This window comes from Astatotilapia calliptera, unplaced genomic scaffold (assembly GCF_900246225.1).
Source record: "Astatotilapia calliptera unplaced genomic scaffold, fAstCal1.2 U_scaffold_56, whole genome shotgun sequence".
In the NCBI taxonomy this organism is placed as follows: domain Eukaryota; kingdom Metazoa; phylum Chordata; class Actinopteri; order Cichliformes; family Cichlidae; genus Astatotilapia; species Astatotilapia calliptera.
In genome coordinates this window covers 9,401-36,322 of record NW_020535796.1, presented here as the reverse complement: position 1 = coordinate 36,322, position 26,922 = coordinate 9,401, and the positions used below count along the sequence as shown (strand labels likewise).

Genomic DNA, 26,922 nt, shown 5'->3' with positions numbered 1-26,922 from the left:
AATCTAATCTCTGGCTCACTTCCACAGCCTTTTGTCCTGTCTTTCTCCTTCCACCCCCAAACTTTTGAATTTATTACGTATCATTGATTCCCTATATTAGTATGGAAGTTATGTTACTATCATCTGGTTGTCTTAAGCCCCTAGGTTGTTCAGTTTTTAGTTCTCTGCTATCAGATCCCTTTTGTGTCATCACCCCCTGAGATTTAGTCTCCCTTGTTGGTTCATGTAGTTACTTGTCAGGTTTCATGTCTGACATTTGTTTTCTTGTTGTCAAGTTCATGTCATGTCTGTGTCTTATGGTTCCTGTTTTACTTTGAAGAGGTCTTGTGTTCTGTGTTCATTCTTTTAGGTTCACTTTCCCCTGTGGTGTCCTCACGCTAATTTGTATCAGCTGTGTCCCCATGTGTTTCCCGTTCCCTCATCGCCTCCATTGTATTTAGTCTGTGTGTCTCCATTCGTTCTTCGTCCCATGGTCATAGTTATCATAGTTATCACATAGTTAATTCATAGTGATAATGGTCATCATAGTCTGGTTACAGTGTCGTAGTTTATTCAAAGTTTTCTTTACTTAGTCTTCACAATCTAGTTGTTACTCAAGTTTGTTTCTTGCCTTGATTTATGTTTCATGTGTATAAACACCAAATAAAGCTTTTGGTTCGAGTTAATTCCATCTTCTTGCCTGTGTCCGCACCTGGGTCCTCCACACACACTCTGGCAGACCGTGACACAAACAGTTGTAGCAGATGTAGCTTGTTTGATTTCACTTGTGACTGTTTGATCATTTCTTCAAGTGGTAACTGAACAGACACTCTGAAACTTCTTGCTATTTATTATGTACAGTAATAGCTGTTACATGGGCTCCTCTAAGATCAGGAAAAAAATTACCTGAACTAATACCTGAAATTATGAAACCATAACCTTTTATCTTAGAGAAGATTAGAGAAATAAATAAGCAAAGCAAAAGTTTCTTGTTAGATTTTTTCTATTTGGTAAGATATGAAACCCCAGAAATGATTTTAATTTTCTGGTGAAGTGAGTTTGAGTCAGTTCTTTGTAACTCATATATTCCCACAGTAAAGAAGTCCATGATTACTGTGAAAATAGTCCTTATGACAATGGCAAGAGTTCTGTGAGTAGTTCGAGCAGTTTTGTGAAGGGCTGCAAGAAAACAAAACATGTATAATTCATTATTATAGTTTGTTATTTTTTCTTTTAATATTTGATATTTGAGAAGTACATTTTTTAGTTTTACTGCCTTATAATTTTGCTGTGACTTTTAAAGTTATTTTTTAATTGAGCCTAAAAGTAAAACATGGTAAATGGCCTGTATTTATATAGCGCTTTACTAGTCCCTAAGGACCCCAAAGCGCTTTACATATCCAGTCATCCACCCATTCACACACACATTCACACACTGGTGATGGCAAGCTACATTGTAGCCACAGCCACCCTGGGGCACACTGACAGAGGCGAGGCTGCCGGACACTGGCGCCACCGGGCCCTCTGACCACCACCAGTAGGCAACGGGTGAAGTGTCTTGCCCAAGGACACAACGACCGAGACTGTCCAAGCCGGGGCTCGAACCGACAACCTTCCGATTACAAGGCGAACTCCCAACTCTTGAGCCACGATCGCCCCATAAAACATCTTCATGTCTCACCTCGGACTGCCAGCCAGCTCTCTGGAGATTCTCCAAACTCTGAGATATTGCACTTATAAAGGCCTTCATCAGACTCAGAATCTGTAGTAATGGTCATCTTGCCTGTGGAGCTGCTGTTGATGTGTTGTCATCTTTGAAGAAATCTGCTATGTGGGCAGAAGGGGCCATGGTACTTCTACAGATAAAAGTTACAACTTCTCCCTCCTTCACAGGAACAACAGGATTTTCCAGGATCACAGCTCCAGCTTAAACATAAGCACACATTACTGAGAGTCAGCTGTTATGACTAAATGTTGTCAATTTGTTTAATGTGTTCATCATTAAAACAAATGTCTTATCAGTTAATCACAAGACAGCAACACAGTGTATAAAGGCACTGGATAGTGGCCAAGTTTACCTGAAGCTCAAACTGAGCATCAGAATAGGGAAAAAAAATGTGATTTAAGTGAGCTTGACTATGCTTTGGGTCATGACCAACACAAACATATTTGGGGTCTACAGAGACTGATCCAAAAAAGACTTGTTAATGCCAGAGGTCAGAGGAGAAAGGCCAGACTCATTCAAGTGGTTTGGGAAACAAAAGTAACAAGATAATTACTTATTTCAATTAAGCTATAGAAAAGACCATCTCTGAATACACACTGAACCTTGAAGCAGATGGGCTACAGAAAGAGAAGCGGCTCCTATCAGCTAAGACGAGGAAAAGTGAGGCCACAATTTACACAGGCTCACAAAAATTAGAACTGATCTGATGACTCTTAATTTCTTCTGTGATATCTAGATAGAGGGATCCATCCTGCCTTGTATCAGCAGTTTTGCATGCTGCTTGCAGTATAATAGTGTGTGGAATAATTTCTTGGCACACCTTTTGTATTGATGATGACTATCCCTTTATTTGTATGATGAATCCATCTAACAGGACAACACACCATGTAACAAAGCATTTTAGACTGCAGAGCACCTTTGGGATGTTGCAGAATGGAAATTTCACATTCACATCAAACAAATCCACTTTACCTTACAATAAGAAACGCCTTAGGACAATTGTAGTTGTGACTTGGTGTTATAAATAACATTGAATTGAACTGAATTGAAAATGGACCAAAGTCTCTGAGGAATATTTCCAGCACCTTGTTGAAATCTATCCCATTAGGAATTAAGGCAGCTCTGAAAGGTAGCAAAGTATACCTGTCCAGATAGAGCACCTTTTTTCTCCCGCTTGTTTTAGTTTTACTATAATTTCTCTATTCTTTAATTTACCTTTACATTTCAGCTTAGATTTATTCCAGCTAATTATCAAAAATATTTTTTTTACATAAATGCATATTACCAGCGACTATGACGTTGACAGTGTTTCTCCTCTCGTTTCAATTCTCACACCAGTATTCCCCACTTTCTGTGAGATAAACAGGTTTGATGGCGCAGACAGACGCAGTTGTTGTCACCCAGTTACTGACACATGCACTGACTTCTCCCTTTCGTCTCCTCTTTACAGTCCATCCAGTTTCGGGATTAAGACCCTCACAGTTAATTGAGAGGGAGCTATATTCAAAGAGCTGAAGTCCAGTGGGAACAATCTGAGCAAAAGCTGTATTTGAAATGTAATAACAATGATACTAAAATATAAAGAAATGAGTTTGACAATATAGTGATAATTTGAAATCAACAACACATATGTAGAAAACTGACCCTAAAAACTTGTTTAGCACTGAATAATAATATTTAATGACTTTCTTTCTTTTTTTTCTTTATGCCTTTATGTCTCTGTTTAGTTTTTTTGTTTTTGTTGTTTTTTTTTAAGTTGATGATAACTTACATCTGTCCTGTGTGTAGTTATAGTCAATTTGTAAAACCAGCAACAACAAAAAAGCTGTAACTGTAGAGATGAAGAAAACACAAAAGTGTCTTAGACTTTTTATTCCAAGCATTATGTCTGTAAATAACCCCATCAAACAACATATTATTATCAAAACAGGAATCCTGCCTCCGTATATGTAATTCAAACTGTAAATTGTTTAATGTTTTATGAATAAATTGCTACATTTTACAAGAAGACAAAAGTACTCACACAGTTTCTTGCAAAGAGCTGTGAGCTCCATGGTTTATTGCTACTGCTGTATTAAAATTAGACTGAAATATAACTGAAAAAATGTAGGTTAGACCCTTTTTTATTATCTTTGTTATTTGGGTCAGAGATTTTGAGCCTTATTTCAGTCGATAAAGGGCAGATATGTATGATATTCCAACAACTTTGTTTTTAAAAAAGTATGATAGACTAACTAGTGCTTTGTTAGGTATGAGCTTTTAAAAACTGGCTGCTGGCATAATGGAAAGTAGGACTATTATTATTAGTCATGTTAGTCTTAGTATTTTTGCAGCTAGACCTCTGGTCTCGTAACATGTAAGCTGGTGGCACCTTTACATGATGCAATTCCAAACAAATCTGACTAAGCTATGTAACATGTAGTTAATTTTAGAATATTTTATTATAATTAAGCCTTTATCTTTTATTTAACCAACACTTTTTTATATACTTTTTTAAATGTTGTGTTACTGTAACAATTAGGAGGTAAAGAGTATTCTTATATTTAAGTGGAAATCCTCAGTCGAGTCCACTATTAAATAAAGCAACTGTATGATAAAACCTGCGACAACGTATGATGTCAACACAGTCTATTGGGAAGACAAATGTAAAAACAGATTAATTTTGAGCAAGAGAGAAACACTTATAACATGCAGCCAAAATTGATAGCCCCTGCCCTTTAAAATCACCTTTTATCCTAGTGGCCTCTTCGTGGTTCCCATTGGCGTATGGGATTCCTGAGTTAGCTAGCCTCAGTGTTTGCTATTTTACATTCTGTTAATGCAGTCCCCCCCCCCCCCCCCCTCTATTTGTTAACATCTGACTGCAGTTCTCCAGTCCAAATGAAATTCTAATGTCACTGCTGTAAAATCAAGTCCTGTGCATCAATCAATCAATGTCTCGTTCACTCCTGGAATACAGCCATTGATTGATTGATTGATTGGTAATTTATTTCAACATGTGAACAATATACAAGTACATTTAGAAAATAAATAAGAGAGAAAAAATACTATACAAATTACATACAAAAAAACATTCTGATTAATTTACATGTTGAAAGGGAGTGGGAAGAAGTAAACACTTATTTAATCCCACCCCTGTCCCATAAATTATCAGTGAATATTTAGTCAGCTTCCTTACTGATATAATTTGTAATAAAAATAGTGAACAGATTTCTGATATACTATATACTATAATATCACATCATGAATTTATTGTTTGTTTGTTTGTTTGTTTTTAAATAGAGACATTCACTTAATTTAAATATTTTCCTTTTCTTTATAGATCGAGAAGATCATATTTTTATAACTCTTTTTGAACAGTTTTATGTTTGGACATTGCTTTAATTCCATATTCAGTTTGTTCCATAATTTCACTCATTGAACAGAAACACAAAAGCCTTTTCTTGTAGTACGTACCTTCATTGTTTTGAAGTTACAAAAACCCCTTAAATTATAACTTCCTTCTTTCAAAAAAAACATACTCTGAATATTACCTGGCAGTTCTTTATTTTTTGCTTTGAATAGAATTTGTGCTGTTTGGAATTTCACTATATCGTCAATTTTCAATATTTCAGACTGCAAAAATAGTGAGTTTGTATGTTCCCTATAACCTGCATTGTGGATGATTTGAATTGCTTTTTTTTTGAAGAGTAAAAAGTGAATGTAATGTGGTTTTATAGTTATTGCCCCAGACCTCTGCACAATAGCTTAAGTATGGTGAAACCTTCTACCTCTTCAACCTGAGCCTGAGGTTGGGAAGAGTCCCACAGCTCTGGAAAACCTCCTGCGTTGTACCAGTGCCAAAGACTTCATGCCCTAAGGACCTCAACAGCTACAGGCCGGTGGCTCTGACATCCCACCTGATGAAGACCCTGGAGCGGTTGGTCCTGGCTCAGCTTCGGCGCCTAATAAACTCATCACTGGACCCACTTCAGTTTGCCTACCAGCCTGGCATTGGAGCGGATGATGCCGTCATTCACCTCCTACATCGTTCCCTCGCTCACCTGGAGACCGCTGGAAGCACTGTGAGAATCATGTTCTTTGATTTCTCCAGTGCCTTCAACACCATTCTTCCCTCGGTTCTTAAGGACAAGCTGGTGAACTCTGGAGTGGACCATCACCTCACTACCTGGATCCTGGACTACCTCACCGACCGACCACAGTATGTGAGGACTCAGGGCTGTGTGTCGGACAGGGTCGTCTGCAGTACGGGGGCCCCACAGGGAACGGTTCTGGCTCCGTTCCTCTTCACCATCTACACTGCAGACTTCTCCCACAATTCCACCCAGTGCTTCCTGCAGAAGTTCTCTGATGACTCTGCAATAGTCGGCCTCATCACTGATGGGGACGACAAGGAGTACAGAGGTCTGACCCAAGACTTTGTGGACTGGTGCCAGCTGAACTACCTCCAGATCAACGCCAGTAAAACCAAAGAACTGGTGGTAGACTTCCGCAGGCACAAGCATTCTCCACTGCAACCACTGAACATCCAAGGTATGGACATTGAGGCTGTGGACAGCTACAGGTACCTTGGTGTTCATCTGAACAATAGACTGGACTGGACTCATAACTCAGACGCCCTCTACAGGAAAGGGCAGAGCAGGCTGTACCTGCTGCGGAGACTCAGGTCGTTTGGAGTGGAGGGCCCACTCCTGAAGACCTTCTATGATTCTGTTGTGGCTTCTGCTATCTTTTATGGTGTGGTCTGCTGGGGCGGCAGCATCTCTGCTGGGGACAGGAAGAGACTGAACAGGGTGATCCGAAGGGCCAGCTCTGTTCTAGGATGCCCTCTGGACCCAGTGGAGGTGGTGAGTGACAGGAGAATGGCGGCTAAGCTGTCATCCCTGTTGGACAACATCTCCCACCCCATGCAGCAGACTGTGACAGCACTGAGCAGCTCCTTCAGTGGGAGACTGCGGCACCCACGGTGTGGGACGGAGAGATTTCGCAGGTCTTTCCTCCCCACTGCTGTCAGACTCCATAATAAAGACTTTAACTGATCAAGCACACACATCCATACATATGCAATAATACTAAGTGCAATAATCCTTTCTGTCATCGTTGTATTTTTACTCAGTTGTATATAGTATTTGTATTTGTATTCTATTTTTATCTTATTGTATATTTATTTTATTTTATTCTACTGTATATAGTATTTATTTTATTCTATTCTGTACAGTTGTGTACTGTATTTATTCTTATTGTATTCTAATTTTTGCGTCATAACTTTTGCACTGTCCACTTCCTGCTGTGACAAAACAAATTTCCCACGTGTGGGACTAATAAAGGTTATCTTATCTTATCTTATCTTATCTTAAACCAGTGAACAGTAGAGAATATGAAGTGATGCTCTGTCGAATACCTGTTTTGCCTTGTTTAGTACTGCAATGCTTCGTGATACTTTGGAATGAATATATCTTACGTGAGCTCTCCAGTTAAGTTTTTCATCTATTATTACTATTTTTACCCCCAGAAATTTATTTTCACTGACTCTTTCAATATCAACACCATTTATTTGAATCTTTGCATTTGTATTTAAACTACTATTTCCAAATAACATAAGTTTAGATTTATTCAAATTTAATAATAATTTGTTTTTATCAAGCCAGAACTTCACTTTACTTATTTCATTAGTCATATCCTCCAATAAATTCTGCAGATCATCACCAGAGCAAAAAATGTTTGTATCGTCAGCAAAGAGAACCATTTTTAATACTTTGGACACTTTACAGATGTCGTTAATGTACAAGTTGAAGAATTTTGGACCCAAAACTGACCCTTGGGGTACACCACAAGCAATGTCCATACATAAGGAGCAACCACCATTTATTTTCACAAACTGCTTTCTGTCACTTAAATAACTCCGGACCCAATCTAAAACTACCCCTCTGACACCATAACGTTCCAGTTTTCTTATTAATATATCATGATCTATAGTGTCAAATGCCTTTGTCACGTCTATGAATAACCCAGCCACATATTGCTTTTTGTCTATGGAATTTGTGATGTATTCTATTGAATCTAATAGTGCCGATGATGTTGATCTGCTTGATCTGAATCCGTACTGACTCTCAGTGAGTAGTTTATGTTTATCTATAAATTTTTCCAGTCTGTTTTTAAACAGTTTTTCAAGAACTTTTGAGAATTGAGGTAGTAAAGAGACAGGCCTGTAGTTTGTGAAATGGTGTTTGTTTCCAGATTTGTATAGAGGTATAACTTTTGCTATTTTCATTCTGTCTGGAAATCGACCAGTTTGAAATGATAAATTACAGATGTATGTAAATGGTTTTATAATAGCCTCAATGACTCTTTTAACCACTATCATATCAATATCATTACAATCCAAAGATTTGTGATTTTTACATTTTTTGACAATTTTAAAAACTTCATTTTCATCAACGGCTGTGAGAAACATAGAATATGGATTTCTGTCAATCAGTGTATCGGGTTTTTCCTGTGCTTTCCCAGGATGAGTGATTGTTCTTGCTAAATTTGGTCCAGCAGTTACAAAGAATTCATTGAGACTATTTGCCACAACATCCATATTGTATTCTTCATGGTCATTACAAATGAAATACTTGGGATAGTTCTTTTGTCCAGTCCCACATTTTATAACACTGTTCAGGATTTCCCATAATCTTTTATTATTATTTCTATTTATATCTAATTGCTTCTTATAGTATTCCTTTTTACTAAATCTAAGTATATTAGTTAACCTATTTTTATATCTTTTGTATCTGATTTCAGCATCTTTAGTTCTCGTTCTTAAGAACTCTCTGTATAGAGCATTTTTCTTTATACATGCATTTTGCAGACCTTTTGTTATCCATGGACAGTCCATATATTTCTGTTTCCTACTATATTGCTTTATTGGACAGTTGTTATTGTACAGCAATGTAAATATTCTAAGGAATTTATTATAAGCACTATTAACGTCCTGTTCCTGATATACTTCACCCCAGTTTTCCTTCAATAAATCTTTTTTAAATGCATTCATTCTTTCTTCTGTTCTTACTCGTCTGTACTCTTTTTTACTGTCCATTTTATTGATCTTGTAATTCCTATCATAGATTGTAAAAATTGGAAGATGGTCACTTATGTCGTTAATCAGGAGTCCACTTACAGTCTTATTTTCAATGTCATTTGCAAAAATGTTGTCTATGAGAGTTGCACATTGTGATGTAATCCTGGTAGGTCTAGTAATTTTAGGGAATAGGTTCATACAGTGCATTGTGTTTATAAATTCCTCAGTGGTTTTATGTTTATTTGGGTTTAGCAAATCAATATTGAAGTCTCCACAAATGAAAACTTTTTTGTGAGCTAGTTCAATAAATGTTTCTTCTATCCAGTCTTTAAATGTCTCAATACTACTACCTGGAGCTCTGTATATACAGCTAATGATTACATTTTTACTTTTTTCTTTACAAATTTCAACTGTAATACATTCTAGTACATTATCAATCACCATCGTCATCTTTTCCACCACATTAAATTTCAAAGATTTGTCCACATACATGTCCATCTTCTCTATATTCATCCATGCAGAGGAGGCAGCTTGCAATTGTTCCACTTCATAGTTGATATCCATAGCCAGGTGTTTCAGGCACATGCAGAACAGCAGTGGGGACATAGCATCTCCTTGGTTAATCCCTCAATTTATGATGGCTTGTACAGTTGGCTTGAAGTTAGCCTCCAGTGTTGTTTTCCATATCCCCAAATTTAATTCCTGATCCTTAATCAAGCTTTCCAAGAGACATAGGATTTGTTTTAGTAACTCCAGAGAGTGCACAGGACTGGTCTTTTCTTGGGATCCTTGGGGATCAAGACCTTCTGCCCTTTGGTTAACCAAGCCAGGTGTGTCTCATGCATTAGCAGCTGGCTGATTTGTGTTGTCAAGTGATCATGCAGTGGAGTTAGTTTCTTTAGCCTTTAGGTTGGAATCATTTCAGAGTAAAGAAAAAAAACAAAGGTTTACCTTCCATGTGGTTGAGCAAAACTGCCAGCAAGCAATCGGACTGAGAGAACACTTTTGGTGAGAAAATGTAAAATGAGGAATTTCAGGTGATCAATTTATTGTAAGTGGTCTGTCGTGCTATCTCTAAATCTCATTTTCTTTGAAATACACATTCTTATTGGGGAAAAATGCAAATTGTATTAATATCCTAGATACTTATATTTTTTTAAAATCTAAAATAAACACATTTTCTATAGAAGGTTTTAAATGTCTTCTCTATTACAAAAACATACGGTTAACAGAGCAGTAACTTCACCGTTCACGTGCGTAATTTCCAGGGGGTTATGGGGGTCATGATCCCCCCAATAATGAGATCCAGCCAATATAACCCCCCAATATAAATTCATCATTCCAGTTTATAAAATTATGAATTATCTTGCCTAAATAGCCTGTTGATTTTCTTTAATCATTTCAATTACTGCCAGCAAACTAGTAGCATGTTTAATCATCTAGTAATGTAACCCCCCCTCCTTTGCTGATTACTTGGTATTACCCAACCGGCTTTCTCTACCAAACTTTCAGTATTTGCTGTATGCTTGTTAGCGCAGTCGCTGGTGCTAACTAAATGCTTGCTAACTGAACTGTGGAGACATCAGACATTAAAAGAGGCGGCATTGTGCTGTGTGATCAAGCTGCATATTTCAGAGTGGCCTTTTATTGTGGGCAGTCTAAGGCACACCTGAGCGATATCAATGCTATCTAATCAGCATCTTGACATGCCACACCTGTGAGGTGGGATGGATTATCTCGGCAGACGAGAAGTTCTCACTAACACAGATTTAAACAGATTTGTGAACAATATTTGATAGTAATGGGTCCTTTGTGTATGTAGAAAATGTTTCACATCTTTAAGTTCAGCTCATGAAAAATGAGAGCAAAAACAAAAGTATTGCGTTTATATTTTTGTTCAGTGTATTTTAAGCATCCGTTTGCTCGGACCACACAAAGGTGTAAAATATGGAATTGTCTCCATGATAATCGTAAGGGCTGCACAAATGTTTTTCAATTTAAAATGTGCTGTAAGAATAAAATGATAAACCAATATGAAGAAGATGAAAATAACAGGAGTTAACTGTAGAAAGAATTATCCTTTTAGTTTTATATTTAGTGGTATTGCTTGTTGTTGAGTATATTGTTTTCTTTGTTTTGTTTAGCTGTGTGTAGGATAGTGTCAGAGTGTATTTTGGTTGTAAGTGCCTACTTGTATTATTACAGATAGTGGGCAGGTGTTAATAAGAATTTATTCTTCTTCCTGTTCCTTTTCATGCATGGATACAGTGTTACTTCAATTGAAAGGAAGGTTTGTGTATAGGAAATGAATTACTGCTGTACCATGTGTGAAACAAAATAAAATGAATTGAAATGAAATGAAATGAAATATTTTATTTATCTTTGAAGGTAGGAAATATCAGGCTGGGCATGGCCAAAACAACAAACAAAATATTCAAGAAAGTAAACCAAATCAACTTTCCTATCATGAAAATCCCAAAGAAAATCCAGGCCTCTCATTTGTCTCCCTAACCTGAACAAGAGAAAAGGTTTTAAAAGCCATAAGCTTCCTATGAAAACAGTTACCAGGTCAATCAACAAAAGAGTCTATTCACAATATTTACAATACATAGAAAAAATAACTAATCTAGTTCTTCTAGATACAGAAAATTCATCACACACAGTAGATAACTGCCTGGTTGGAAGCAGGAAGTAGGTGGAGCTACACTGGTCCTAAATTGTAGGGCGTTTCATTCAGTCTTCAACCGATGGCCAGCCTCCATCTGGAACTTACATAAGCGGCCAAAAAAAAAAAAAAAAAAAGAGAGAGAGAGAAAATTAACAATGCCACCATCAGGAGTGAAAACAATAAACAAAATTATGACCTGGGTCATAACACCCCCGATTTAAAATCAAGTATTGGATATAAAATGTAGTAGCCACATTTCTACCCCTGAAGAAATGCTCAACCTAAATTCCTACATGGCATAGTGCATCTGCCATAATATTATCAGCCCCTCTATGATTATATGATGATAAATATCAAGTGTTAACCATCCCTCGCCGTCAGTCCCCTCACCGTGGTCGGGAGACGCAAGGGGAGATGCTTCCTCCAGGGAAGTTTGTCCTCCTTCGAGGTTAATCAGCTGAGACACCGGAGAGTACTGAAGAGATGAGGCTTTAATAACAGTACTGCACACTTCGAAACACTGCATTGGCTGTAGCCTGTTAGAATGCTGCTCCCGGTCGCCCTCTCTACCCACGACACACTCTCTCTTTTTTCCTTTTTTTTCCCTTCCGCTCCCCACGTTTCCTTCACGCGCATCCTCACACACATCACGTACACTCTTTACTGCACCCGGCCACACACAAGACGGCAATTCCTGCAACACAAGGTTAAAATCTTGCAGCAATATGGACCAATGCATGAGACCCTGATTGTTAGAGACAGAAACACCAGGGGATTGTGGTCACTATAAACAACAACTGGGTGGAGCTGGAACTAACATACACTTCGAAATGTTGCAGTGCTGAAAGTAATGCTAAGGTTTCTTTTTCATTTGTGCTGCAATTCTTTTGATGTGTATTGAATTTCTTTGAAAAGCAGCACACTGGGTGAGCAACTTCCTGGAGAAGTGCAGCACCTGCACCATAAGAACTTGCATCCACCTCTAGCTTGAAAGCACAAGCAAAATCATCAGCAGCCACCACTGGAGCACTGCACAGCCGGGCTTTGGCTGAGTCAAATGACTCCTGACATCCTGAGGTTCACACAAAAGTGTTGGCAGGACTTGACAAATCAGCCAAAGGAACAACCAACAATACCCAACTTGCAGAAGCCAGGGTAGTATTGCTGTATTCTTGTGTTAACAATGACAGTAAAGCCTCTCTTATCTTGTCTTATCATAATATCATGTGAACTTTATATCAGCGATTGCATCACAGCTCAATAATTATATTGCTTCAGAATTGACACTAGTGGTGTCAATACTGCATATTTTGGTATTGGTATCGATACCAAGTTTCATTTTTAGGCTGCGTGCAGGCAGAAGTGGTGATATGGAGGACCCAAAGTTCAGACACTCTGAGGCAAAACGCGAACTCAAAACAGCTTTAATGCTGAACTCAAAAAGTAACAAAACTGAGAATCCAAAAGTAAACTTAGGCAGGCAGACAGAACACAAAGCAAGATGAGGAAAGAAGACACACTTTACTAAGACACAGAATAGACAAAGAGAGACAGACTAGACACTAAACTAAACCTGCAATAACAACAATAATCAAAACAGTAACACTAAATAATCAGAATATGAATCATAATCCAAAGAAATACCAAAAACATAAGAACTGAAAATGCTGGGTCAGAATGACCCAGAACCGTGACACCAAGTAAATACAGGCCAGTATTGCGGATACCAATACTTTTTGAATAAATGAGGCGGATGCGCCATTAAATTGCTAAATCTCAATAAATTTTTATGACCTTAAGTGTTTTTGTGATGTTTCCTTTTTTATTATTAAATAGTTAAAACCCCGGACATAATTAGGGCAAAGTTTATAATTAAAAAGAAAATTCTTATCGAAAATGAATTTTTTTAGAAAAATCTTAAATAAAAAGTGCAGGCAAACCAGTAAACAAATTAAAACAAACAGATACTGTTGAGAAACTATAGTACAAAAATTACAATTAAAATTCTCAACAACAAAAACAACAAATGGTGAAAATATAAATAATATGTAAACAACTTAACAACCCCCAAAGCATCTAAGTCATGTCACGTTATGGCGCAACATCTAAACACAAGAGGCTGTTTCGTCTTTGCCGAAACCACAGGACCGCAAACAAGAGCAGAACTTAAAGTAAAGGATCGATCTCACCAGGCTAGTATCGATCCGATACCAGTGCATGATATACAGTGTATGTATGTGTATGTGTGTGTGTGTGTGTGTGTAATTTGTGTCTGTGCATCCATATATGTATGTACACTGAACGAAAATATAAATGCAACACTTTTATTTTTGCTCCCATTTTTCATGAGCTGAACTCAAAGATGTGTAACATTTTCCACATACACAAAAGACCCATTACTCTCAAATATTCTTCACAAATTCGTCACAAATCACAAAATGTCTAAATCTGTGTTAGTGAGAACTTCTCCTTTGCCTCACGTGTATGTATGTAGGTATGTCAAGGTGCTAAATAGACATATTGCACAGGTGTGCCTTAGACTGCCCACAACAAAAGGCCACTCTGAAATATGCATTTTGATCACACAGCACAATAGTGTTGCATTTATATTTTTTGTTCAGTGTATGATCACTATTAAAATGTTTTTAATATGTCATAAATTACATTATGGTTAATTTATATTTTATTTAATTTTCTATTTCAAAAGATCATCCACCCATTACTTTGACACATATTAAGTCGCTTAAATCTACCAAAAGTATATTCTTTATATTGAACTACTGCTATAATGACTATAATGACTCTGACTCTCCAGCTTTCAGATTAGTAGATTTGTGTCAGACTTGCTGACACTGAGATTAGCCATAAACACAATAGTAATGTTATGCTTTATTAGTTCTTTCTCCTTTCTCACACAGTTATGTGAACAAAGAAAATGATCCTTTTCTGCCCTCTGCTGTCACTCAGCTTGCGATACAGCTACACAGACCAAACATATCCTTCCTCATAATTGCCATAACTGTAAAAAAAACATGTGAAAATATCACCTGGTTTGATGAATCTCGTGGTCAAATTTGGGCATAAACAGCATGAAGCATGGATCCATCCTGTCTTATCTGAATTATTTTCTTTGTCTTTTAGTTTCAAGTGCGCATTGTTTAAGTGCCACAGCCAACCTGAGAATGTATGCCCTCTGTGTCTGTCCCCCATCTTCTAGCGGCTGCCTTCAGTATGATAACATGGCATGTTGTATTTCACATTCATTTGACTGGCAGGCATGAGGACCCCCACAGGAAAGGAAGACCAGGAGTCACCTCTGCTGCTGAGGATAAATTCATCCGAGTCACCAGCCTCAGAAATCACAAGTAATGCCAAGAGTGTCCAAAGCAGTAATCACAGCAACGGGTGGCTATTTTGAAGAGTCTAAAATATAAAACATGTTTTGATTTATTTCACAGTTTTTCATTAACTTCATAATTGTGTGTGTGTTCCTTCATAGTCTTGATACCTTCAGTGAGAATCTACATTGTAAATAGTCATGAAAATAAAGAAAACACACAACATTGAATAAGAAACTGTGTCCAAACATGTGACTGGTCTATAACTGTAATCTCTTTGGTTCAATACATAGATATATTCCACCTGTGGCAGAGAAAAAAATAAATATAAAGAAAATGTATTTTATACTTGGTAAAAGAACAAATTCTTTTTTGTTCCTTATGATGACGTGGAACCCGTGACCGTCGCTGACCTGTGTGAAGTTGATGGTGAAGATGGCGTGTGAGGGGCTGCTGACATCGTGCATGCCGGCGCTGGCGGTGGTGCGGTTGATGTTTCCGGCCTCCATCAGCTACGTAAGGCCCGCCTTTCGGGTGCTCCCTGACTCTCAGGTTGTAGGTCTGAGTGGACTTCCTCCTCAGCAGGTCTCTGACACTCTCGTTGTAGAGCTTCAGGTAGCTGAGGGCACAAGCACAAACGTGAAAGCAGCCTCTCCAGCATTTTGGACCCTCAGGTGCTGGAACCAGACTCTCACCTGACTTCTGTGTGAAACGAAGCTTCGACCCATCGAGTGGCCTCCGAGATCCGACTGAACAAACCCTCACATATCCTCGGGATCAGGCCGGCGTCGCCCTAAACCGAGACGACACCCATCATACCAGAAGGCTGAGCTTTCACCTACGCCTGCGTGGGGAACTCAAAGAGTCAAAAAGCAATTTTTGACTCTCCCAGAACACCCGAATGCCTTATTCAACCTTTCATAGAAGCGCCTAAGTGTTTTCCATCTAACATTTAGACACTTCCAAGCTTCTGGGGTATCTTGGTATCTTGCCTAAGGACATGTGGCATGCCCCCCGACTTGATGATTGATGACCTGCCCTTCCTCCTGAGGTACTTTGCCATGAATTGGCGTTTTAGTTACTGGTTTCTAATACAGTATGGTGTATATTGCATTTGAAATTATTGTTATTATTATTATTTGGTAAGTATTTTTAACATATTTGGTAACCAAATCATAGTTGTATGTTGTTGTAGTTGTAGCTCTTGCAGTTGATTAACTGATAACCAACAAGTGTGACCACACCAATTAAAGCAGTTTTGGCATTTTGCTCATCTATTCCAACAAACTGCTTGTCTGGAAAACTCCAAACTGGTATATGTACGCGTAACCACAAAAAAACAAAAGAAAACCCTTCACTTTCACTAGACACATCTAGGCGTGATTGCTGAGGAATTAAGAAATCAGTTAAATAGAACATGACTGATAAAGTGAAGTAGAACGAGAATTCTCAAAAAGCAACACCACACTACAAGAAACACATGAGAAACATAGTCATTGAGATCTAACAATCTGGAAAGGGTTACAAAGCCACATCTAAAGCTTTGAGACTCAGCAACAATGATGTAGCTATCATCCTCAAAAGGAGAAAAAGTGGAACTACTGAGAGATCTTAACTCATTCACTGCCAGCCATTTTCAAATCAGGTAACTCCCCACTGCCAGGGTTTTTGAGCATTTTTACTCATTTTTGAAGAGCTTCTTTTGAAGAGTTTTTCAATTGACGTCTATAGACGTCAATGGCAGTGAATGAGTTAAAAAGGGTGTTCATGTGCAAAATAATGAAAAATGACAGAAATTTGGCAATTCTGCAAAGAAAAATGGGTCAAGATTCCTCTCCAGAAGGAAATACTGCAAGGGTGGTATAACGAGTCATAGGTTTAGGTGATTATTATTTGATCATTTTATGTTTTCACTTTTGAAATCATGTGTAAATGAATAAGCACACATAATTCTGCTCTGCAAATATTTATTTGTCAACATGATCTGAATGCTACATGTTTATTTTTGAAGATCACATTTGTTCTATCATAAATGGATTTCATATCACACCTGCTTATAACCTGAATTAATGTAAAAATGAACATTCAATGGACTTTAATTTAATATAGCAGGTCATGTGTGTGTAAAAAATTGCCAAAATAATGCACACATCTGCTTTCACACACATATATAGCTCAGTAGGTAAAGCGGTTGCCCCATGATCGGAAGGTCAGGGGTTCGAATCCCCTGAACGACTACCCTGAGGTACCCTTGAGCAAGGTACGATCCCCACACGCTGCTCCCTGGGCGCTGCACTGGTGGCTGCCCACTGCTTCACTGAGTGAATGGGTTAAATGCAGAGAAGACTTTCCCCACGGGGATCAATAAAAGTGTACATTATTATTATATGAACTTGAGTGACATCCTTTTCTTAATCCATAGTGTCTAATAATGTTGACCCATTCTATGCAGCTATCTCCGCTCTTCAGGGAAGGCTTTCTAGAGGTTTAGGAGTGTGTTTATGGAAATGTTTTGACTCTTCTTACAGAAACACATTTGTGGGGTCTGACACTGATGGACAAAAAGATCTGGCTTGCAGTCTGCACCCTAATTCAAACCCCAAGGTGTTCGTTCGGGTTGAGGTCAAGACTCTACAAGCCAGTCAGTTCTTTTACATCAGAATTTCCCATCTTTGAGGTCCTTCCTTTGTGCTCTTGTGTACAGTTATGTTGGAACAGGAAGGGGCCAATCCCAAACTGTTCCCACAAATTTGGGAGCTTGAAAGTGTCAAAAAGTATATTTGTTTGCTGAAGCATTAAGAGTTCCTTTCACTGGAACTTAGGAGCTGAGCCCAACTCCTGAAAAACAGCCCCACACCAAAATTTCCCTCCTACACCAAACTTGGGACAATGCAGTCAGATAAGTAACGTTCTCCTGGCCTGAACATGTCTCCACTGCTCTAAAGTCCAGTGGTGGTCTGCTTTACACCACTGCATCCAATGGTTTACATTGTAATTGGTGATGTAAGGCTTGGCTGCAGCTGCTTGGCCGTGGAAACCGATTCCATGAAGCTCTCTATGCATTGTTCTTTATTTGATCTGAAAAGTTCTGTGGTGACTGACACTGCAGAAAGTTGACAACCTCTGGTACACTATACACCTCAGCATCTGCTGACCACTCTGTGATTTTGTGTGGCCTTCCACTTCATGGCTGAGTTGTTCCCAATCTCTTCCACTTTGGTATAAGCACCCATTCTTTCTCTTTTTTTTTTTTTTTTTTTTTTTCTAAATGACATCAGAAACAGCAGTATGCGACATTACGTGATGGCAGAGCTTCAGTTCATCCTTTGTCATTTTTTTTTTTTTTAAATAAATAGGACAGGGGGAATGAATGAGAGAGAGAGGGGGAGAGAAAGAAAGAAAACCAAAGGGGAGAAGAGACGGTGAGAAGGGGGGGAAGAGAGACAAAAAAAAAAACTCCTGGGTCACCTGTATGGAGAAAAAAAAAAAAAAACAAACAAACAAAAACAAACAGAGGAGAAAGCAAACAACAAAGAGCAACATAATAATAGAGAAAACAAAGCACCATCACAATAAACTAGCTAGTCATAGATATCAGTATTTACTAAGTAATAAACGATATTGTGCAGCACGCAAGATAGACAGCGCACAGTGTGCTTTGAGGCAGCAGCCAAGAAAGCTTTAGTCCGCGTCTGTGAATACCCATGTGTGCATACCTGTGTGGATCAGCATGCTTGCATTCCAAAAGTTTCTCCATGTAATGATCTGCTAGGGAGTGTGGGGGGGCCACAGCCCCGTCCTCCAGGGTGTGAAGCGGGTATGGAGGAGATCAAAACTCCAGACATCCAGAGGCCCCCAGAACACAAGAGACCATGGAAGACCAACAGAGGGGCAGCCGCGCCACTGTCCCAGTAAGAGCTGAGGAGAGTCCCAGATGAGGGCTCGCCCAGCAGCCGCGGAGCAGAAGTCAGGGGGAGTTGCAGTGACGCGCCCGTGAGCTCCGCCGGCCCCCAGCTGCGCCTGAGCCCTAGGCCGAGAGGCCGGGGGCACCCCACCTCCAAAGGGGCCCGAGCGAGCCCCAGGCCCCAGGCCCCGACAAGCGGCCGCCAAGGAGTGAGCCGGTGTGCACCCGGACGCCCACCCCCAGACACAAAGAACCACCAACACACCGACACCTGAGGGAGTCCGCCACCGGCAGGGGAAGTGGTGGTGGGTGGAGATAGGCCTCCAAACCTTGGAGGGCCTGAGGTGTCCCCAGAGAGGTGGCGTCTGATACCCAACCTGACATATAGACACAGACATACAGGCACACACAGACACAAACATCCATTCCCACCCTCATGCTCTCATATGCACTCACTCCACACTCAACCAACGTGGAGACAGACATAAAGAGACGCTGTACACACAATCACACTCCCCAAGCGTACTCTACAAACCGGGTCTAGGTACCCTTGCCCCTGGAGGGGGGAATTGCACCCAGACCCAGGTGGTGTTACCCTTTTCCCTGCGGTGGGGAGAGGCAGACCACCCCGACTCCGCAGCAGCAGGGAGGCCCCACACCCCAGACCGCAGTCGGACGGCCAACTCCTCCTACTAGCCCTCCCGCTCCAGCAGGCCGCTCAAAAGTTTGTAGGAGCAGTCTGCATGCCTAAGTGATTGATTTTATAAACCTGTGGCAGTGAAAGTGATTGGAACACTTGGGTTCAATCATCTGAAACTTTTGGCAGTATAGTGTATCTGCCGCACTGCATCTTTGCTTCAGGTCAATAGCCACAACAGCAATAGCACATTTTGGTATAACCTGTTAGACCAGGGGTCTGCAACCGTTAACACCCAAAGAGCCATTTGGACCTGGTTTCCACGCAAAAGAAAACACTGGGAGCCGCAAATACTTTTTGACATCTAAAATGAAGATAACACTGTGTATATTGTTTTTTACCTTTATGCTTTGTGTGAACAACTAAGGTGTGTTGCTTAGGAAACCCATGAAGTGCTACAGAGAAAATTACATTTTATTTATGTAATTAACACATTTTGAACTCTTGAAGAAATATAACAAAAGGAAAGACACCCAGCTGAACTAAAATCATCCATGTAGCAAACAAAAACTGTTGTGAGCCGCCACCCTTTTATCACCTTTGGGATTTTGGAGCCTTGACCTGACTTTTAAAAAATAACTGGAAAAAAGCACTATGCTGCTGAAAAATGAAAAATATATATTTGCAAAATTCTGCCTAAATATGTATTTTATCTGGTTAATGTGTGTGGTGGGGTGTGGTCTGCAGCACCGCTACAGGGGAGGCGGACGCACCTGAGCGGCACCCGCAATTACGCCTCGCCGCCTTTACGTCTGTGCTCTCTATGCTGTTATGTTGTTGTTGGTATGTGTCGGGCTGTGAGCTGAATAGCTACAGCCAGCTGTATGCGTACAGCAACTGTGTGTGAAAAGTGGTCAATAAAGAGATGCTGAAAAGCAGCGGGTCTGCCGTGGTATGTTTACAATGGGACTTCTGCTCCTGAACCTTTGCGCACAGCGTCTGCAAATCGGGGCTGTACGAAGTCACTTTCATCTGTACGCAGGCCTGTAAGCTGTCATCTGTGAGGCGTGAGCAGTGTTTGTTTTTAACATAGTTCACGGTGGAGAACAGCTGCTGACATAATGTGGACCCGAAGATCCATAATTGGCCTACCTGGGTTGAAAGTCTCGATAAATTCACGGCATTTCGCCCAGTACACCGGCTTCTGCGAGTGTGACGCTTATTTTGAGCGATGAAGAAATCTTCCAATTTATAACTACAAGTTAAAAAAGAACTAACATAAATAAAATACACTTCAGCTAAATACTTCTAATTTATTTTCCCAAACCACGCGGAGCCGCAGGACTAAAGGACTAAAGAGCCGCAGGTTGCCGACCCCTGTGTTAGACTATAATAACCCACTTCCTTTAAAAAGAGGCCCTGATGGTGTTGAACTAAAGCTCACATATGAAGACAATTGTGAGTCTGAAATGCTCTCAATAAGTATCTATTAAAAGAAAATTTGTTATTTAAAAATTAAAGTTTTTAGGTTGCAAATCTACTTTTCTATATTTGAGAAAATTTATTTAAACCTATATTTAATGATTTATTTCTACTTTTTTAAATTAACAACAATACATTTTATCTGGCAAGTCTGAAGTAATAATACGACTTAGATTTACAATCAGTAGCACTGCAACACAGCCAAAAGAAATAGTTTAACCAGGATATTGTAATGCATCCAAAACACAATGAAATATGTCAAAAAGCTTCAGACTCATGTCTCATTTTTCAGTATTCAGATGTCTTTTTTTGTTGTCAATGACCTGCAAGATAAACAAAAAGGCAATGTCAAAAATTGTGTTGATACCTACATGGCCTGTTGATGTAGTCAGTAAAGAGAAAATTACCTCTGTCTTTCCTCTGATTTGCAACAGTAGCATATGTTGTTTTGTCTGGATATGATTCTATTGTCTGTTTACAAACTGACAAATAAGAGAAGAACATGACAAACTATATGTATCAGCCACATACACTTAAATACTAAAGCAGTAAGAAGGCAGATAAGCTATTATTACTAAACATACAAATACAAAACTTGAGCAATACAAAACGAATCATCTTACTCAAACATGGGTTGGTTTTTATGGTTTTTGTGGTTATGTCCTTTCAATTTCCTTTTAATGCAAAATAAATTTCCTGTCAAACTGTTTCTCACCCATCTCAAAATTATCTGTACTAAAACTGTAATATAAGTAGTTCACCACAGTGAGTGCATCTACAAATGACAGCATGTCTATTCTGGTATAAGTAACACTCATGTATGAACAGAGATATAACATTGTCGGTTCACTTTTTTACCCTCAGCACATCTTAAAAAATAAATGCAATAGATGTGAGATACATAATAGTCTCACTTGAAAAGGATAGGACTAGGGGTGACTAGGATTAAGTCAAAATCTTGATTGACTTTATTGGGTGCAACTGAATGATAAAAGCTAGCCCTAATTAATGAAAAATGAAATTATCAATCTACATAACATATTTCACATGTTCTGCGCTTCTGATAACGAACAACACAAAATAACTTGCAAATAAGTTACCTCTCTCCCTCTTTGGTTTGACTGTGACAGCAGCATATGTAACACTGTCTGGATCAGCTACATTTCCTCTCTGATTTTCTGAAACAATATAGAAATACATTTTCACCTCTTAATTCAACAGAAGAAGCAATACAGACTTTGATTAGTGGCTAGATGAAGCTAAGATATTATGGACTTATAGACAAGCTTTAAAAACATATTCATACAGTATTTTCCTTTATGTTTTTGTATGTTTGTCACACTTAAATGTTTCAGATCATCAAACAAATTTGATGATCATGCCAAAGTATTTCAGTCAGATTCAGGTCAGGACTTTGTCTAGGCCACTCAAAAGTCTTATAGTTTTCTTAGGCCATTCACGCTTGAACTTGCTGGTGTGTTTTGGATAATTGCCCTGCTGCAGAACCCAAGCACGCTTGAGTTCACGAACAGATGGCCCGACATTCTCTTTCAGGATATTTTGGTAGACAGCAGCATTCATGGTTTCATTTACCACAGCAAGTTTTCCAGGTCCCAAGGCAGCAAAACAGCCCCAGACAATCACACTACCCCCACAATATTTTACTGCTGGTATGATGTGCCTTTTCTGAAATGCTGTGTTGCTTTTACGGCAGATTTAATGGTACACACACCTTCAAAAAAGTTCAGCTTTTGTGTCGTCAGTCCACAGTGTTTTCCTGAAAGTCTTGTTTTTGGCAAAACTGAGACTAGCCTTTATGTTTCTTTTGCTCACCACTAGTTTTCATGTTGTAACTCTGTTATGCAGGCCATTTTCCTCCAGGCTCTTTCATGAATACTAACCTTAACTGACACAAGTGAGTCCTGCTGTTTTTGTTCTAGGGTCTTTTGTGACCTCTTGGATGAGTCATCGCTGTGCTCTCGGGGTAATTTTTGTTGCCGGCCACTCCTAGTAAGGTTCACCACTGTTCCATGTTTTTGCCATTTGTGGATAATTGCCCTCACTGTGGTTCACTGGAGACCCACAGCTTTAGAAATGGCTCAAACTTTTCCAGACTGAAAGATCTCAATTACTTTGTTTCTTATTTCTTTCTGAATTTCCTTGGATCCCAGCATGATGTCTGGCTTTTGAGGATCTTTTGGTTTACTCCACTTTGTCAGGCATATTTAAGTGATTCTTTTATTTATAACAGGTGTGGCAGTGATCAGGCCTGGGTGTGGCTAGAGAAATTGAACTGAGTTTTCCAAAGTTGTGATACATTACAGCTGATCCCTGTAGGGAAATTACTCTCTGCACTTAACCCATTCACTCAGTGAAGCAGTGGGCCCATGGAGGAGTGTGTAGACAGTACCTTGCTCAGGGGTACCTCAGGGTATAAAAATGATATTATGTAATAAGTACCTTTTCTCTTGTTGTTTTTTCTGCCATTGTCACATTTATCCATGATTACATCAGGTACCCTGACATCTTCATACATTGGAACAAATAAACATAAGACATACGTGTATACACATGTATACATACATAGTAGTAGAAAAGTAGACAGCATACATATACTTTTAAAATAGTAATCCTTACAGTCTTTACAGTCAAGTTATTCATTAGACTCCAGGAGAAAGAATTTCAATTCCTTTCCAAAGTTTAGAGACACCGTTTTTTGAAATTACTGCTATGCTTCAAGAGGAGTAATTACTAGAAAAAAATACTGAATGCACAGTATTATAAATAATCATTTTATATAATTGTATTATTATGCAGTGTGGTTTCTGTTAATTTAGCATGTAATTCTTACCTGGTGCTGATGTCCCAGAGGAAGCACATGCTATTAGATTAAAAAATATAAATAAAATAAACAGAGAGATCAAATGTGAGAACCAACATGAAACTGCTAGCTCAACCATCATTTTTGTATTACTTACTTAAATAAACCTTCTTTAATCTACCGTACAAATGCTTACCCTAAGCTCTGCTACCCATTGCACACACTACACTTTTATTTGCTTTATTTTGAGTGCATCTCTCAGTTTTCCCTATATTGGCTATATGGCAAAAGTGAATTAGGCAGTCATGAAGTAATGTCAAAGGCTTGAGTACAGTTTTCAGACAGTAGTAGTGGAGCTCAATACATGCCCACTTTTAATTATACTATTATACTTAACATCCTGTGGCCACAAAATGTGTGGGGTTTTAGAAGGATCCTTTTTATAGGGAAGCATTCTATGGAAGACAGTAAATAATTTTATTATTTCTAATTTGCAGCTGGATGAAATATTGTCTATACCTCTGTGTTTCTGATGGTAAAGTACTCCAATAACGACCAGCACAGCTACACCCAAAGTCGTGAAGACAGCTGACAACAAGATGGAGGGCTCAGTGGAGTTGGGTGTCTCTTCTGGACTCCTTTCATATTCACGAGGTATTGTTTCTTGAGGTGTGGTAACAATGTCCACTGTTAACAAAATAAAAAAATTGGTATGGCAATATTCAAGTTTAATTTGCATGGAAATTACTGGTCAAAGAAAAAAAAAAACTCATCAAAACCTCTTAGTATTTATTCTATGAAACTCTGACATTTGATAATTAATATCAGTTTGTCCAAAAGATCTAATCATAACATTTTTACTTTTTGTTTTGACTCAATTTAGGTCTTTAGTTGTGCAGATTGTAATTTATTTTTTTCACATCATAGTCACTAGAGCTCGAATCCTGGATGAGCCTTGGTTTGAATTGTACATTGCGATTTTGTTCTAGCATCGTATTTTTAGCCTATTTAATGTATGAAGCTAAAAAAAAAAAACCCCAAAAAAACCAGAAAATGTGAAATACTGTGTGTGTGCTGTTTCTTTTATACACAATTATATGTCAGGTATGTAGTCATTTCTCACCCCTAACAGTCAGCCAACTCTCTGGTGATTTCCCTTGAGATTCAGAAAAGATGCACTTGTACAGTCCTTCATTAGACTTGGAAACATTGGGAATGGTTATCTTTCCTCCATATCCAGTTTCCAAATTGTGGCCATCTTTATAAAAATCAGCTGGAAGATTGGAAGGCATTCCTTTTTTTCTACAACCCAAAGTGACATTTTCTCCCTCCATAACAGGAAAAGCGGGAATCTCCAGGATCACATCTCCTCAAAAAAAAAAAATAATAATAATAATAATTATAATGATGAATACAATGATACAAAGTCATTGTGCAAATCTAACTAAAGTGAAGATAGCTGCAAATATATTTTGAATAAAGCCTATTTTAACTTTTTCTGGAGCCATGGCAGCATATTGAACTTTTTAAAAAAATGTTAATTGTGGGTTACTAAACATACTAGTGATGGTGATGTTGACAGTGCTGCTTTTCTCTCCGTCTTCTTTTTCGCACCAGTATTCTCCACTGTGTGACTTAAAGGCAGGTTTAATGTATAAAGTTCTTGTTGATGTTTCCCACTGAGTAGAATTTAAGCCAAGCTTTTTGATCACTCTCCATTCTGCTGGGCCATGAAACCCCGAGCAGTTTAATGAGATGGAGTCATATTCAAAGAACTGAAGTCTGTTTGGATGAACATGAAGATAAGCTCCTTCTGCTGCACAGATAAGCAGGAAAAGAAAAGAAAAGAAAGTGAGTTTATATCCACTGTTCAAAAAGAGCAAAGTGAAAACTCACATTGATTAACCAGTTTAATTTTAGTGCAGAACTAATACTCTGTGTTACATTGAGACCACCACTGTTGAAATTGTGAGACTCAGCATAGAAAATACATACAATAACTACATCCTTATTTTTTTTACAGTTTATATATCAAAAATGTCTTACATTTCTGAGCATGGCAACATTTCTGATTTTCAGCCATGAGCAGAAACAGTGCCATCACCACTGCAGACACAAAAAGAAAACCTTCATTACACCGCCACTCAAATTATTAAATTTAGCTTTTAGTGGCATATTTCAATCGTTTTCCCCCTTTTTGAATAAATACATATTGTAAACACTGACTAAAAGTAGGATTCATGTTTTGATAACTGTAATCATACACACCAATGTCCTTATTGACTGAAATAAACTCCTTTAAATGCAAGTCAATAAAAGTTAAAGGAGTTTCTATCACCAATACTAACTGACTGGTTAAAGAAAATCTGACTCTAACAAAAGTATTTAGGTAGTAAAGTTTTAATACTGTCTAATAGACAAACATCTTATTTTGAAGATTTGATTTTGAAGTTGAATAGAGATGGAAAGAAGAATCAGTACTCACTCAGTCTCATACCGAGGCCTGTGACCTCCATGTTACCCCTCACATGTCTCACATATCACTGAGTAAAAGCACAATATGATAGATGTGAAGGTGTAGTACTTCCTTTTTCCTGTTCAGTGTAGAAGCAACAGTGACTTTTTTTCCTCCACATAGTTTACTTTTATGGGGAAGTTCTGTTTTGTTTACATTAGAAAGTACAGATAAGGAAGAGAAAAACAAAAAAAGTGATAGATCATGACTTAGCTTAATCATCACTGAACAGCATAATGTTACAGCTGCGGTGGCAGATGTTTGGGGTTATGATAGATAACCCAAAATGCAGGAACTGGCTTTGATGCGATGAGTGAGCTTTTATTGAAACGATGTGAAATAACAGACTGACATGGAGGTGGTGAGGAGAGGAACTAAGCAATAACCTAAACTGGGAAAATCGAATGAATGAAACTGAAACCTAAGCTCAAAGGATGACATGCAGGGAAAAACACTGGACGACTCAAAGATGAACACAGGAAGAACCGCAGAGGAAACACAGGGAGGCAAAACAGATGTACCAGGAAAAGGCAGAAGAAAACGCACGACTGAATGGGAGACAGGAAACAAGCTATGAGAAATCAGAGCTGACAAGACTTTGGGAAGCAAAACCAGACACACTACACACAAGACAGGGACTATCAAAGTAAAACAGAAACAAGCTTAAGACAAGACATCAGACATAGCAACAGGGAGGGAACACATGGGCAGACACAAAACAGAGGAAGCAGGGAATCAAAACCCTAGAACTAAAAAGTCTAAAATCAAATACTTAGACAGAATACACTA

General features: G+C 38.6%; 1 protein-coding gene across 1 annotated transcript; it reads right to left on the bottom strand.

Annotated features, from left to right (window-relative positions):
- Positions 1–1,753: 1,753 nt before the first annotated feature.
- LOC113018292 (uncharacterized) lies at positions 1,754–26,134 on the bottom strand. The gene is made up of 8 exons (XM_026161345.1): positions 26,104–26,134; positions 25,665–25,724; positions 25,178–25,434; positions 24,742–24,988; positions 24,138–24,305; positions 15,540–15,618; positions 15,188–15,393; positions 1,754–1,905 (listed from the first exon to the last, which is right to left on the bottom strand). The coding sequence occupies exons 1-8, from the start codon at positions 26,132–26,134 to the stop codon at positions 1,754–1,756; spliced, it is 1,200 nt and encodes a 399-aa protein (XP_026017130.1).
- Between the last annotated feature and the right edge of the window lie 788 nt (positions 26,135–26,922).

Bases quoted from the DNA above. Each gene is read 5' to 3' on its own strand.
- LOC113018292 (XM_026161345.1), bottom strand. From the start codon at position 26,134: ATGGAGGTCACAGGCCTCGGTATGAGACTGA. The intron at 25,435-25,664 runs GTAAGACATTTT...TTATCTGTGCAG, and splicing joins ATGTTGCCATGCTCAGAAAT to CAGAAGGAGCTTATCTTCAT. The intron at 1,906-15,187 runs GTCAGCGACGGT...CTTATGTTTAAG, and splicing joins TCACCATCAACTTCACACAG to CTGGAGCTGTGATCCTGGAA.